Here is a 16475-nt window from a genome sequence, read left to right on the forward strand (position 1 = left end):
CTGGGGAAATCATTAAGAGGAGGAGACAGAGCAAGGCCCCTGTGGAGGGGGGGCTCGGGGGGGATGGCCTGGGAAGGGTTCAGAGTGCCAGACAAAAAGGCCTGGAGTGCCACATTCAGTTCCCAGGATTGAAGTTTCCCACCTCTGAATAGCAATCCAACCTGCTGGTCCAAGGCAGACATCAAAATCCAAGGTTTTGTGCGTGTGTGACTTCCTATGAGCAGAATGCAATGAAAGAAGATGACATAACCTCATGAGGCAGAGAGTTCCACAGGTGGGGAGCAGTCACAGAGAAAGCCCTCTTGTGCATTTCCATGCATCAGGTGTTGTTGTTAAGTGCCTTCAAGTCAATAACGACTTATGGCGACCCTATGAATCAGCGACCTCCAAGAGCATCTGTCATGAACCACCCTGCTCAGATCTTGCAAGTTCAGGTCTGTGGCTTCCTTTATGGAATCAATCCATCTCTTCTTTGGCCTTCCTGTTTTTCTACTCCTTTCTGCTTTTCCCAGCATTATTGTCTTTTCCAGTGAATCATGTCTTCTCATTATGTGTCCAAAGTAGGATAACGTCAGTTTCATCATTTTAGCTTCCAGTGATAGTTCTGGTTTGATTTGTTCTAACACACAATTACTTGTCTTTTTCACGGTCCATGGTATCCGCAAAGCTCTCCTCCAACACCACAGCATATACACAAGAGATGCCAATTGCGAGCTTGAAAAGGATGGGCAAATTCACACGGGAGGAGGCGGCCCTTCAGGGAGCTCAGCCCTAACCTGTTTAGGGCTATTAAGCTGTTTTGAGTTGCACTCAGTGCAGCTGATGGCATATAAAGGGGTTGCGTGGCCCCAGTCAGAATTTTAACGGCAGCATTCTGCATCCACTGAAGTTCCTGTGAGGTTTTCAAGGGTGGCCCTGCATAGAACAAATTACAGTAGTCCAGCCAAGCTGTAACTAATGCATGAGGGACCACGGCCAGGTCTCACCATGCCAGGAGCGGGTGCAGAGGGCGCACTAGGCAAAAATCACTCTTGACTACAGTCAATCCCTGAGCATTTAAGCAGCAAGGCCGGGTCTTCCAGGAGTTCTCCCAAATGAGAAACCTGATCTTTTATCCTAATGAGGCCTCCCCTGTCATTTTGGGCTAACCATGCATACCTTTCCCAGGCTTGATGCCACAGGAATGCACTCCTGATGCTCTCCTCTGAAGTCGGACCACCGGACTGGCAAGTGGGCAATTCTGTTCACCTGTCAGAATGGCCCACAGGGGTAGGGGAGTTCAGGATCTAGCCCTCTGGCCAGATCCAGTTTTAAGGAGAGAACATAAGAACATAAGAAGAGCCTGCTGGATCAGGCCAGTGGCCCACCCAGTCCAGCATCCTGTTCTCACAGTGGCCAACCAGGTGCCTGGGGGAAGCCCGCAAGCAGGACCCGAGTACAAGAACACTCTCCCCTCCTGAGGCTTCCGGCAACTGGTTTTCAGAAGCATGCTGTCTCTGACTAGGGTGGCACAGCACAGCCATCACGGCTAGTAGCCATTGATAGCCCTGTCCTCCATGAATTTGTCTAATCTTCTTTTAAAGCCATCCAAGCTGGTGGCCATTACTGCATCTTGTGGGAGCAAATTCCATAGTTTGACTATGCGCTGAGTAAAGAAGTACTTCCTTTTGTCTGTCCTGAATCTTCCAACATTCAGCTTCTTTGAATGTCCACGAGTTCTAGTATTATGAGAGAGGGAGAAGAACTTTTCTCTATCCACTTTCTCAATGCCATGCATAATTTTATACACTTCTATCATGTCTCCTTTGACCTGCCTTTTCTCTAAACTAAAAAGCCCCAAATGCTGCAACCTTTCCTCGTAAGGGAGTCGCTCCATCCCCTTGATCATTCTGGTTGCCCTCTTCTGAACCTTTTCCAACTCTATAATATCCTTTCTGAGATGAGGCGACCAGAACTGTACACAGTATTCCAAATGCGGCCGCACCATAGATTTATACAACGGCATTATGATATCGGCTGTTTTATTTTCAATACCTTTCCTAATTATCGCTAGCATGGAATTTGCCTTTTTCACAGCTGCCGCACCCTGGGTCGCTACTGCTCTACCCCTTGCCTCTCCTGACTAACTGCATCTCTGACTTGGCGGGATTTAATTGCAGTTGGTTTGAACCCTCATCCAGCCCTATCCATGGCTCTCCCCAAGCTAAAGGCTGCAGCCAGGGCATCTTGGGGGGAGAATTTCACAAACAATGCACTTTGTGAGGACTACTGCTTTGTGACTTCATCCAGAATCTCCTCCCAGTTTCATCAGATGACCCCAAGAAAAAATCACCTACTAAGAGATGGAAGGAATAAAATCTTCCCTCTTAACTCTTCCTCCATGTCAGGCATCATTGCAAAAACCTTGGTCAACCCTCTGCCTTTTCCATTAACTTTGGTCTAAACCAAAAGGTGCAAAGGTTGCAGCCTTCCCCTGCAGGGATGGCGCTCCAGCCCTCTGATCATTCTGATTGCCCTTTTCTGCAACTCTCCTTCCGATTCTTTCTACTTCCACCAGTGCTGATGCTGCCTGGCGCTGACGGAGGCAGGTGCAACTGTGCTCCCGCCCTCCCGCCTCCCAAGAGGAGATAATTACCATCACCTGGAACTCTGAATGCTACCAATGTAACCAAGCAACGTTGGCAGAGCAGCCAAGCCTTAGTGGCACAGAGGCAGCGACGAGGGCACAACGAGGTCTCCGCAAAACACATAGGCGGCCTCACTTTTTATAAAAACTCTTAGCTCAACATGCATTCTGGATGGGGCCCAAAATGTCCTTTGCACACTCAGAGCTGGTCGCCAAGTCTGGCCACCCGTGCACACTTTCAAGTTGCACTGAATGCACCTTGGACAGCTCCTTGAAAGTTCAGACTAAAACCTGGAGAGGATTCACTGCCCTATTGATATCAGAGCCACCAATTTCCACTGGAGTCAAACCATCTAGCCACTGCTGTCTGCTTTGACTGGCAGCCCTGCTATCTTGCTATCTTAGAAAGAAAAGGACAAATGTATAGAAGCCAGTAATTAATGTTCACCATGCGAGGAAGAGAAACTAATTAAGAGGCAAATCATTATTTTTAGATTGCAAGTTTGGGGATAGGGACTGTCTTATCTTTATTTGCTGTATTGCACTTAGAAAACTCTAGGTGTCATATTAAATTAACACTATATCATATTAATATACAACTATTCATAAAAATCACTGTGAATAGGAAACAAAGTTGGACAGTGAAAAAAGCGGATAAGAGAAGAATCAACTCATTTGAAATGTGGTGTTGGAGCAGAGCGTTGCGCATACCATGGACTGCGAAAAAGACCAATAATTGGGTGTTAGAACAAATTAAACCAGAACTATCATTAGAAGCTAAAAAGATGAAACTGAGGTTATCATACTTTGGACACATAATGAGAAGACATGATTCATTAGAAAAGATAATAATGATGGGAAAAACAGAAGGGAGTAGAAAAAGAGGAAGGTGAAACAAGAGATGGATTGATTCCTTAAAGGAAGCCACAGTCCTGAACTTACAAGATCTGAACAGGGTGGTTCATGACAGATGCTCTTGGAGGTCGCTGATTCATAGGGTCGCCATTAGTCGTAGTTGACTTGGAGGCACATAACAACAAAGGAAACAATAAAATAGGACAGGGCCTGAAGACAGCAAACGTTTACTTAAAGGCACAGGAGCTCCAAAAAACCTCAGAAGAGCTTTGCCTGTTCACACTGGACAGGCTGACATTGCCGCTGTATTTTACTGTCATTTTTTTTTAAAATGGCCACAGGTCAGGTCTTAAGGGGATAATGCAGAAAAACATTAGACTACAATGGGTTGGTGCCATCCCAATTCTCTGTAGAAGGGAGAGAACAGATTACAGGATAAAGACCTAGTGCTTCAGCACCCTGGACAGCTCCTTGAAAGCTTAGACTAAAATCCGGAGTGGATCCCACTGCCATGGAGCTACCAGCCACCACTGCCTTTCAGTTGGGGTAGGTGCTAACTGTTTGTAAAAGTGTAACGCTGAAGCATGTACAGCACCGTTGGAAGGAAGGAGGATGGGGAGGAAAATCAGAACAACTTGGCCACGCCCACTGTGACCTCCACAGGTCTAGTGGGCACCAGCCGGCTCTGGAGCCAAAGGGGGGCTAATAACAGCCTGGCGTGCAAAAATTAAGCAGCCAAAGCTACTCATGCCACTACTATGACAACGGCGGGGGAACCCTGCAGCCTCAGCTTCTGCATGTGAACTCAGGAGCAAGTCCCACCGTGATCCTAGGAACACCAGGAGCTGCCGTAGACTGAGCCACACTATTGGTCCACCCAGCTGAGTGCTGTCTACACTGACCGGCAGCAGCTTTCCCCAGCCCTACCTAGAGATGCTGCCGGGGACTGAACCTTAGAAATAAAGCAAGCCCCCAGTCCTCACGATTCTGAATATAGGACTAAGGGAAGGTGCCTTCTGCTGAGTCAGGACCATTGATCCTTCTGGCTCCACAAGGTTTTAGGCAAGGAGTCCTTCCCAGCCCTACCTGAAGATGCTGCCGGGGACTGAACCTGGGGCCTCCTGCATGCCAGCAGGGGCTCTGACACTGAGCTGCAGCCCTTCCCAACTGACCAAGAAGATTCACTCCTTATCTTAGTGCACAGGGTTACAGCATTCACCAGCTGCTGAGATACCCACAGCAGCAAAAAGATGCCTCAAGTTTGCATACTGGCAGAGACAACAGGATTGCCACCTCTTCACTTCACAGGTGCCCACCACACAAGCACAGCCTCCTCACTCCAAAATCAAGCTTGACAACACTCAGCTTGACAACAGGCTTCCCAAAGGCATTTCCATTCCCCCAGCTGTTAAAAAGTCTCTGGGTTTTCAAACGGACCAACATCTCCAGGGGGCAATTTCCATCTTGCAGCAGTGTCGGTGTTTCCAGCGGCTAATAAGCCACGCCGATCCAGCCTTGGAAATTGGTGTTTCCATTCTCTGCCTGCCTTGCCTGGACCCAAAGCTCATTAATGACATCCTGAAGCCACGGAGAAACCAGATATCTGTTGAGCAAGAAGGCAAGGCAGCTGAAATTGCTCAAGACTGATGCGGACTGTGTGTTCAGGGAGCTGACCTCCCCGGCACTGAGCAGAAGCCGCAGACAAAGCAATTCGATGGAAAGGAGGTTTCCTGGGAGGAAAAGAGGGTGGCTTATAGGCAATCCTCCTTGGATCTTGAAACATCTGAGCAGTGCTGCAGGAGGTGGTGTTGGGGTAAGGGTTTCAATTCAGTTCACATTTAAAAGCAAAACTATCCTTCACATTTTCTGAAACAAACAACCAAAACACAGCCATCCTTTGGAATTTGCACATCTCCGAATTTTGCAGTGCAATTCTCCAGACAAATAACGTCTGCAAAAATGCATACACTGGGGTAAAGTGTACGTAAAACTGCATTATGTTGGTGAAAACAACATACAAACACGGCTTATATTCGGGGAAAATGTTTTGCAAAAACGTGTATATTATGGAAACTGGCATACAAATGAGCACATTATTTATTTATTTTATAAAAGTATTTGTTTATCGCCCTGTTGCAGAACATCAAGGCAGTGTACAGCAACATAAAAACATTTAAAAGCAATACAAAACAGTCATCAAAATGACTGGCTACTCAAAAAGCGCTTTAAACGGGTGCATAGGCCTGTTGGCACACACACATAAAGAAGTCTTCAAGAGATGCTGGAAGGTCAACCTCTGCCGGCAGTGGGTTCCACAGCTTGGGACCAGCAACACTAGATGCCCGACTTCTAGTTGAGGCCAGCTGGGCCTCTGTAACACGGGGACAACGAACAGTGTTCCCTCCAAATGATCAGGAGAAATTTGCACAAAGACGATTATGAGGATTTTTTTAAAAAAAATTGCAAACTGATGTGGAAATTTACAGAACTGGCCTTAAGACTGGAAAAACGAAGAACAGAGAAACAGACAGATTTACCCATCCCTAGGTGGGGAATTTTGATCATGGAGAAGCATCAAGGGTAAAACAAATCTGTAGTGGTTAACCACTTCCAATGGCGATTAGACTTAAACGTATTGGCATATTATCAACAGCTACTTGCAAGCACGAAGAGGTGTTGCTGGGGATGACCTGGGGGTTTCTTTGCACAGGTTCCCAGATCTCCAGCCCCTTCGCCCCTCCTTTCAAACTTCAAATTTCTTGCTTACAGGGCAGTTGAGCTAGCAGCAAAGCACAGTGCCGGTGAGACACACACACCCAGCCACCCGTCCTCTTAATTTGCAGAAGGCCTGACCTACCAGCAGGAAACCAAGCCCAGAAAATCTTTATTAAATTTATATCCTGCCCCTTCCTCCCAGGGAGGAGAGCCCAAATCTTGTTGGCAGCTCAGAGGAAGCCCTGACAGGAAGAGACAGTTTGCTTTCTTTGCTCTGAAAAAGTCTGCCTAAATTAGCACCAACACTTTTGGTCCATGGATTTCAGCCGGTCTACTCTGAGGAGAACACAGCTGGCTACAACCCCGGATCATTAGAGAGTGCTCCATTTCTGACCACCCTCCGGTGTGAAAAATGCCCCATTTCTTCCTGCTCCGAGTCAAGCATGCCATTTATTGATGGACACGATTCACACATTTGGTGGGTGCAACAGCAAGGCCTGCTGTGCTCGCCACAAAATGCCTGCAGGATCAATGAATGGACAGGAGTGTATAAAATGAATGAACGAATCCGATGAATCTATGAGTGGACATGAGTGTATAAAACATATAAAATGTATTCTAACATAATTTTCAAACGTTACCTTTCATGTCATTATGGCTGTTCCTATGTGCTATAGGAATGATTGTCTATTTTAGAATATGTTTATTTTAAGCTCATCCTCACATTTTATGCATCGATTGTAACTGTGATTTTGGATCTTGCATGAAAGTATTTTAATGTTTGGTATTATGTCTTGTCTGCTAAGGTCAGTGTACATGCTCAATAAACATATTCTTCTACTTTTGTGAGTGGACAGAGAGAGGCGATGGGCTTGTCTCCCCCCCCCAAAAATCGTGCACATCGATTAGGTCTCATGAATGGAGCTTGCGGGGGGGGGCAGACAAAAGCAGTTTCAACAAGGTCCGAGCTGGCAGGAACAGGCTGAGCAGATGATTACTCAGCTCCACGCGGAGGAGGAGGAAACAGCAAGGCGGGCGAGGAACAGAAGCGAGGCAGTGAGTCAGAAGTGGCAGAGGGGGAAGCCAGTGGAGAAACCTCCGGCACCCACACAGGGAATACAGCAGGCAAGTGAGAGGCATATGCCTAGAAGGATGCACTGAGGCCAGCCGCTCTGCGCTGGAGGCAGGAAACCCCAAAGGAACATCACCCCACACACAGGAAGCCACCTTGCACAGAGTCAGATCAGGTCTAAGCCGTGTTGGCACTGACTGCCAGGAGCTCTCCAGCGCCTGAGGCAGAGGGACGTTCCCAGCCCCACCCGGAGATGCCGCCCTTGGGGACTGGACCGGGGCCTTCTGCATGGAAGGCAGGTGCTCCGCCCCTGAGCCACAGCCCTTCCTCTGGAAAGGGAAGAGGTTACATTTCAGATCTGTTGTTTCCAGGGACACAGGAAGCTTCCTTGCTCCGAGTCAGGCCCAGCGGCTCAACCTAACTCAGTACTGCCTCCCCATTTGGACTGCGAGGCCGTTTCCCCCACTTGCCCCACACCAGGCACTGTATGCAACATCACTTGTGGGGCAAAGAGAGGTACAGCCAATCCCTGCAGAAGCCAAGGCTGACCTCCCATTCATCAGCTGGATCCTGCTGGTGGCTACTTCCCCCCACCCTGTGGGCCAACTTTGGCAGGTGGGCGGGGCAACCCACCTGTCAGTCACCCAACTTCATTAAGACACCAGATGATTGGCAGGCGGGTTGTCCCGCCCACCTGCCAAAGTTGGGCCATAGGGTGGGGAGCAGATCTGTCGCCAGCATGGGGCAAATGGGCATACCGCCCTCCCCCAGAGCTATGCTTTGCCCCTTTCCTCTGGGTTTTAAACAGACCCTTAAAGACAATGCAATATAAAACAAACTTAAAAGTTTTAAAAAATATGATCAATACAAATATCCACATAACACCAACACAATCGGCAGAAAATAAAACAGGATTAAGAACCAACTAAAAAACAATTTGTTCCAGGGGCAAAAATACATTGAAGAATAATTCTAAAGGCACTTAGAAACAACTGGTGTAAGCCACCCTGAACTCAGTGGATGAAGTAGGATACAAAATGAGCTCCCATCGCTGGCCACCATGGCTACTAGGAGCCCAAGAACTCCAGCAGAGCCACAAATGTTCCCCACCCTTGACAAAAATCAAATCAATAAGTACAATCATCCAAACTGCAGAGGACACAGGAAACGTATAGGAAGTCAGTTTCCCATGATGTTCGATGGAGCTCTGCTCAAAGAAACAGGAACAGCACAGAAGAGATTTTCAGCTTTGATTCACCTCCAGTATATTATAACTTCATTATTCCTAAAGAATATATAGTTTATTAGTTTATTATAAAAACTCCACATCACCTTAACTTGCTGCCAATGACCTCGTAGATGACCCGGGGGTGCCCCTCTTGAGGGCATCAAGGCTAGCTGAGTTGGCGCCCTGGCACGGGCAGAAAAAACACTTGGGCCCCCTCTTGCCCTTGCAGTGTCATCATTTTCTGTTTCTTGTAGTGCTGAAAGGGCCCCTGTTGCAGCTTAAGACGGACAGGAGCGCCCCACTAGAGTTCTGCTGTCTAAATTAAGGCACGGATAATTACAGAGCACTTTGCTCTAATGTGCTTGCATGAATCAGGCAAGGGAGTTAATTGATATTTATGCAGCGCACAGACTTGCCACGGGAGATAATGTTCTATTGTTTTTAGGGCGGAGGTTAAACAGTCGCAGAGATCCACGCAGGGCGGCCAACCTGACAAAAGCTCCCTGCTCCCCAAATGCTGCCTCAAGCAAAAACACAGGGGCGGAGGGAGGCTTCGACAGACGTGAGGAGAGACAGGAAAAACTGAAGGAACAAGAGCTTCCTGCTTCTCCCTTCACTGAATCACCGGAGAACCATGTGGGCAACAGCCACCCTACTGAAAAGGGGGGCACACACACACCACCCACACACAAAGGATCCTGGACTGCCATCTTTTTTCGCCACCTGGCTTAAGGTTTTTGTGATTTTTTACTATGATATATTGTATTTTATCTTGTTTGTTCACCGCCCTGAGAGCTATTCTGCTAAGGGCGGTATATAAATTGAAATAATAAATAATAAATAAATAAATAAGACAAAGGGTGCCGCTCTCCCAACAGGTGGTAGCAAGCAGCGGCGGCTTCATGTAAGGGCAGTTCAGCACCTTGGACAGCTCCTTGAAAGTTCAGACAAAAACCCACAGTGGATTCTACTCCACTGACCTGGAGCTATCAGCCACCACTGGTTGGAAGTTGGCCTGTGCTAAACAGGTTTTCTCAGGATACTGGCCACGAGCGGCTACACGTGGCCTGTCCCACAGGCAACCCCCCCCTCTGTCCACAGCCCATTGCAAAAGGAGACACAAGGTGGCCTTACTCACTCTCGTCGGGGTTGGGGGAGGCCAGGATGGCGCTGTGCTTCCGCTTGACCTCTTCCACATTCTCCAAGATATTGTCTATGAAACCCCGAATCTCTTCCACCTGGAGAACAAGGAGCGAGCAGAGAGCTTAGAAGGCTTTGCCTTCACTGAGTCCATCTTCCAAAGTTGAACCACAACTTTGCTAAAATAACAACTGCCACGGCTTCACCGTACTGCTCTTTGCCTGCCCAGGAACCAGCAGCGGCTAGGGTGGAGCCAGCCTCCCAACACCATCAGCTCTGCCAAAAGACCATCTCCATCTCCACCTCCTGTCCCTTGACTGCTTCTATGCCAGCTGGCCATTATAGGAACTATTATTTAAGAACTAGGACCAGAGCTCGCTTTTTTCCTCTTCCCTCCCTGTCCCTTTTACCTTGTGTGTCATGTTTTTTAGACTGTAAGCCTGCAGGCAGAGAATGTCCTTGTTTTAGCTGTTTATATGTAAGCCACTTGGGGAGTATTTTTGGCTGAAGGGCAGGGGACTAATACTCCAAATAAACAAACATACTGGGGGGTAAGAAAGGAATGAGTTCAGCCCCCTTGCATTGACACCAGTGGGAGTTCCAGACTGGTGACGGAGGTGCCGCTGCTGCAACCACGTCAGTGAATGCCACAACCCACTTAGAAACTCAGAGAAGGGGAGCAGCAGGCGGGAGACAAGGCAATGGCAAGGACCAGGATGAGATGGGAAACTTGGCTCTCCCTAAAAGGGTTTCCTCACCTGCTCAAAAAACTCGTCCATGAAGCGATCCCGATCGACCCCAACAGCCACCTCCTCCTCGTCATCGCTGTCCTTGCCCTGGAAACAGAAGCAAGGCCTTGAAGAGAACCATTTCCAAGAAGAGGGAGCACTGAAGGGCAGCTTCAAAGGGAAAGGGCACCCCTGGACTTGGCACTGTCACAACAGCCACCCAGCGGACAGCATCAGAGCCGGAAGGGAACTTTGGAGGTCCTCTAGTCTAACACTCTGCTCAGTGCAGGATCTGTGATTGGAGAGGCTGCCCAACCCTCAGCTCCAATCCCTCCATAATTGGAGCCCTTCAGATATTTGAAGGGCACTATTATGTCTCCCCCTAGTCTTCTCTTTTCCAGGCTGGACATACCCAACTCTTTCAACTAGAGGATTTGGTTTCCTGAACCTTCACCACCCTGGTTGCCCATTCCACTTTATCAATGTCCTCCTTAAAATGTGGCATCCAAAATTGGACCCAGCACTGCAGCACAGAACAGAGCCAAACTATTCCTTCTCATTATATGGACATTCTGCTTCTGCTAATGTAGCCTAGGATCGCATTCACTTTTTTAGCAGCTGCATCACACGGCTGGCTCATGGTCAGCTTATGATTAGGGATGCCAGAGAACTCCGACGGAAACAGGAGCAGAAATCGCAGATGATCGCTTATTTGTCCCATGCCCAGAACAGAAATCAATCCAGCGAATATGATCAGTATTTGCTGCTGCTGCTGTTGTTTTCAGTCCTCAAACAATACATAATTGATGACTCCCCACCCACCCCAACTTGCATTGTACTTCCTTTGCGCTGAAATAAATGGTCTCTGCATTGAAATGAATGGTGTGGAGTAACATAGTAGCATAATTACGTAATTAAGTACAATTAAGTAAAAGAAATCAGAAGAAGGCTAGGACTGGGGAGTACAGCTATAAGAGAACTAGAAAAGGTCCTCAAATGCAAGGATGTATCACTGCACACTAAAGTCAGGATCATTCAGACCATGGTATTCCCTATCTCTATGTATGGATCTGAAAGTTGGACAGTGAAACAAGTGGACAAGAGAAAAATCAACTCATTTGAAACGTGGTGTTGAAGAAGAGCTTTGCACATACCATGGACTGCAAAAAAGACAAGTAATTGGGTGTTAGAACAAATTAAACCAGGAATATCACTAGAAGCTAAAATGATGAAAATGAGGATCTCATACTTCGGACACATAACAAGAAGACAGGATTCACTAGAAAAGACAATAATGCTGGGAAAAACAGAAGGGAGTAGAAAAAGAGGAAGACCAAACTTGAAAACGAAATGGAAATGGACTGCCTTCAAGTCGATTCCGACTTATGGGGACCCTATGAATAGGGTTTTCATGGTAAGCAGTATTCAGGGGTGGTTTCCCATTGCCTTCCTCTGAGGCTGAGAGGCAGTGACTGGCCCAAGGTCACCCAGTAAGCTTCATGGCTGTGTGGGGATTTGAACCCTGGTCTCCCAGATTGTAGTCCAACACCTTAACCACTACACCATCCTGGCTCTCTGCACTACACTGGGCCAAACTTACAAGATCTGAACAGGGTGGTTCATGACAGATGCTGTTGAAGGTCCTCATTCATAGGGTTGCCATAAGTCATAATCGGCTTGACGGCACATAACAACAACAAGTAGTAAAATTCTGTCACAGTGGACAGGGAGATGAAAAGTAGAGGCCAAGCAGCAGAATGGAAACTGTGCTACATGCAAGGGACACGGGTCAGAAGGCAAATCACCACCCTTCTTACATTCATACTTGTGATCCACGAAGACACCTGCATCCTTTTCACATGGACTCCGGTCAAGCCAGACCTCCCTCATCCTAGACTTCTGCCTTTAATTTTTTTAAAAAAATATATATATATTTTTAACCTAAATGCAGGGTGGTACATTTCTCTCTTTGATTTCCATCTGGCTGGCTTTGGCCCAGCCTTCTGGCTTGTCGGGATTGTTCTGAGCCTTGGTTCTGCCTTCTGTGGCGTTGGCTACCCCTCCCAGTTTCATGTCAGCCCCTCTACAACCTCATCCAAGTCATTTATAAAAAAATATTGAACAGCGCAGGAACGACAGGACCCTCTGCCTCCAGCAGTCCACTCGAGACTTGCCTCAGGTTGGCACAGAGCCATTAACGAACCTCCATTGCCAGTTCTTCCGTATCCTTATAAACAAGCAAACAAAGAGAAAATGCACTATGAAGACGATAGAACAAGTGCAGAAATGAGCTCACTGCTTTCACCTCGATGAAACTGAGAGGCCTCTACACCCTTATTGGACTACAACTCCCGTCAGTCCAAGCGTTGTGTTCGCTCTGGGAGATATGCAAGCCCTCCACTCCAAAACCTGCCACGTTCTAAAGGAAGCTTTGCAGAAAGGCACCCAGGCAGGGCTGGAAGCAACGGGGTGCAGAGTTAGGCCCACTGGTCCACCCAGCTCAGTACTGTTCCCAACCTTTATGAGTATGGGACCCTCTAGGTAAGCTCAAAAAATTCTGTGCCCCCCCCGCTAATTGTAATTTTAGCCTCTGTTAATTGAAAAAATGCTGTGTGGCCAAATCACATCTCCAAATATCCGTTTCCATAAAAAGCTCCCTGCAGAGACAGAGGTGTTGCTTTCTTTTCTTAATGCAAAGGTCCAATCAAAATGGGATCCCACTCCCCCGCCCCCCGACAGTGTGAAGATGTACAGTCCTGTCTCCAAACACCAGCTGGTTACAGTGTTGGACTAAGGTCCAGGTTCAAATCCCCACCCAGCCATGAAGTCACTGGGTGACCTTGGGCCAGACATAGCCTGACCTTTCTCATAGGGTTGGTGCAAAGATAAAATGGACCATCTTGAGCAGCTTGGAGGAAAGGTGAGATATAAATACAATAATAATTAAATAAATACATTTCAGCTGCAGTGTGTGGACCCCAGCCTCAGCCAACCTGCTGAGCTTTTTTAAAATCATCATCATCATCATCGAGAAGCAGCAATGTGGTCGCGGTGGGGATGCTAGACTATGAAGACAAATGGGTGGATACACTGAGGAGGGCAGTTAGTGCTTTTAGGCCTTAGGATGATCATCAGAACTGATAACTTGCTCAACGTGCACTCGGGGAACGACAGTGGAGCGTGCATGCATTTTGGCATGTGGGAGGGGGTGGAATGTTGGGGGAAGAAATGGGGGACGCTGGCACACACACTTAGCCTCAGAGATGGAGAGTGAGCAAGTCCTGAGCTTCCTCACTGCTCCTTGGCTCTGTCTGGGCCGAAGGTGAGATCCGGGCAGCCTCACAAATAAAAATATTTTTTAAAAGGAGGTGGCAGTGAAGCAGGAGCCAAGAAAGGCAGGCAGGGGGGAAGCAGCCTTGCCTTCCAGCTTTTTGCTTCACAAAAGGCCCTTTCCTCTCATTCTGAGCAAGGGCGTCGTCAGCAGCAGCAGCAGCACAAGGAGATGGGAGTCAGGATAGTAATCCCCTCTTCTTCTGGGTAGCCCCACCCTCAACCTCCTTTGGCATCTGCCATGCATGGCATAGGCAGATGCCTGCCCTCGGTGTGCCTGGAAGACACTCTGGCGCTTCAGCAAAGTCCTCCCCTCTCGTTTGGAGCAAGGGGGAGGTGTCGTCTGCAGTGGAAGTGGGGAGCAGACAGTGTCCAGGGAGGGAAGACTTTTTTAAAAAAAGATTAATAAACAATTTGTTTCCTTAGTGTTTGTGGCCCCCTGTGGATTACTTCACGGTCCCCAGGTTGGGAACCACTGGTCTGCGCTGACTGCCAGGAGCTCTCCAAGGTTTCAGGCAGCAGACGTTCCCAGCCCCACCCGGAGATGCCGCCCTTGGGGACTGGACCGGGGCCTTCTGCATGGAAGGCAGGTGCTCCGCCCCTGAGCCACAGCCCTTCCTCTGGAAAGGGAAGAGGTTACATTTCAGATCTGTTGTTTCCAGGGACGCAGGAAGCTTCCTTGCTCTGAGTCAGGCCCAGCGACCCCTCTAACCTTTCCTTCCCCCTGGCCTGAAAGGGAGTAGAGCAGAGGGGGGCATGGACTGATCTTTCCTTCCTCAGGAGGGGAACGTCCAGGCGACTCCCCCAGGCCTGTGTGTGGCAGAGCACTGCTGCTGCGGAGATCTGTGCTCGCACCGCAGGCCGTCACGTCGCTGGAAGGCAAAAGCAATGAAGCACAGAGCAGCCTCTCCTTGCCTGAGCCCTTCTCTCCCTCTCCCCCCTTTCTCAAAGAAGGGGCTTTCCAGGCCAGGGCTACCCCCCATCACTGGGGTAGCCTGGTGCCCAGAAGGTTCCAGCAGGGCAAGCAATCTCCCCGTACCAAAGATCAATGCCCCATCAAGGACACTGTTGCTGGGCACACACATAAGGGGTCAGTAGAAACGAGCTGTTGGCATTTGGCCGAGGAGGAGGAAAAGTGTGGGAGGAAGCCTCCAGGGACGCGACAATTCAGCTGTTGGCTTGTGGGGGGGCTACAATCGGAAGGATCTTCAACCATTATTATGCATTGGCCAAAAAAGAACAAAGAAGAAAAGGGCATTTATCACATTTGATGCAAATTTTTAAAACAATTACCATAATTTAAATCAGGGGTGGGGACGCGGGTGACCTCTGGATGTTGCTGGACACCTTCTTCATGCCATGCATAATTTCATACGCTTCTATCATGTCACCTCTTACTTGCCTTTCCTCTAAACTAAAAAGCCCCAAATGCTGCAACCTTTCCTCGTAGGGGAGTCGCTCCATCCCCTTGATCACCTTGGCTGCCCTTTTCTGAATCAACATGGCCAATGGTCAAGACTGGGGTGGGAATGGGAATCTGGGTAGCCAACACAGGTTTCCCACCCATGATTTAAATAGGCATACAATCCAATTTATCACAGTGAGAAGACTATGGCCAGGTGACCTGTGGATGCCTGCTCAGTCCAGGTGCTGAAACTGTGATGGGACAACCTCAAGCACCCCCCATCCTATTTTTTATCTTTAACCAGCCTTGGATTGGAGAGGGGGGGCTTCAATCTGAGGATGCCTCCAAGTAGAGGACTGTCCTCTGTAAAGCAGGACACACAGCCAGCCTAACAATATAAAAATAACAATCCTATCATTTATATTAGAGGTACTTGTCAACATTTCCAAAGTCCTTCATACAGATTTTCTGAGAAATCCTGACAACAGCCCTGTATGGTGACAAGTAAAGCACATGACTTCCTTCAAAGAATTCTGGGAACCACAGCTCTGTGAGGGGGAAACCCTCAGGATTCTTTGGGGGAAGTCATGTGCTTTAAGGGTGCCTCGGATGTGCTTTAAACGTGGATCTGGTGAGAAGAGCCTTGCCTATAGCCGTGTAGGGCATTCACGGCAAACAAGAAGGCAATTCAAAGGGGGTCTTGGAGAATGCAAGAGCATGCCCTTATCCCAAGTCAAACCATTGGACTATCTCGCCTGGTACCATCTGTGGCTCACTAAGGCCTTGGGCAGCAGACAGGCCCTTCCCAACACTCACTGCCTCATCCTTCTAAACTGGAGGAGCTGGGGATTATAATTTTGGTCATCATTCCCCAATACATAGGACCAAAGTGCATATCAACAGCAATCCTTAAAATAAAAACATATAAGCCATGAACCATACCAGCCTCCCGGGCCACGCTACGTGGATTAAGAAGGCCCCTTCCCCCAGCAGACTCCTATGGCGGCTGGTGAGGTTGGATGGCCAAGCCCCCCACCTTGAAAGGTTGGGCGCTGGAAGGCAGAGGCATACTTAAAGAGGAAACGAAAGGGAAGGTGAAGCTGACAGAGTGTCACCTAGAAACAAAGCTCTGGAAAGCTTCCAAAAGCAAAACACCAGCCCCAAAAGGAACATTCACTCAAGCGATGTCCTTGGAACGATGCATTCTTCTAGAGAGGTGGGAGAACATATGTGTGCTTGCAACTGGGTTGGCCTGCACGCCCCTCTGATGACACCCCCATGGAAAACGCACCTGCACTCCACTCTTTGCCTTCCCGCGTCCTGCAATTAATCCCACCTCTCCTGTTATGCCATTTTTATCCCCTATTGTTTCAACC

At 48.4% G+C, this 16475-nt stretch overlaps 1 protein-coding gene across 3 annotated transcripts in view; it reads right to left on the bottom strand.

Moving 5' to 3' along the window:
* Positions 1-16475, bottom strand: part of STX1A (syntaxin 1A) — a 52796-nt gene that overhangs the window by 17889 nt on the left and 18432 nt on the right. For all 3 annotated transcript variants that reach the window (XR_009759883.1, XR_009759884.1, XM_061605268.1), the window contains exons 2-3: positions 10395-10472; positions 9635-9734 (exon numbers count right to left, since the gene is read on the bottom strand). Coding sequence is in view for 1 of the 3 variants with exons in the window: in XM_061605268.1 (XP_061461252.1) it covers positions 9635-9734; positions 10395-10472 (178 nt within the window). In the remaining 2 variants the exon portion in view is untranslated. The remainder of the gene's footprint in view (positions 1-9634; positions 9735-10394; positions 10473-16475) is intronic.

This window comes from Rhineura floridana, chromosome 21, assembly GCF_030035675.1.
Source record: "Rhineura floridana isolate rRhiFlo1 chromosome 21, rRhiFlo1.hap2, whole genome shotgun sequence".
In the NCBI taxonomy this organism is placed as follows: Eukaryota; Metazoa; Chordata; class Lepidosauria; order Squamata; family Rhineuridae; genus Rhineura; species Rhineura floridana.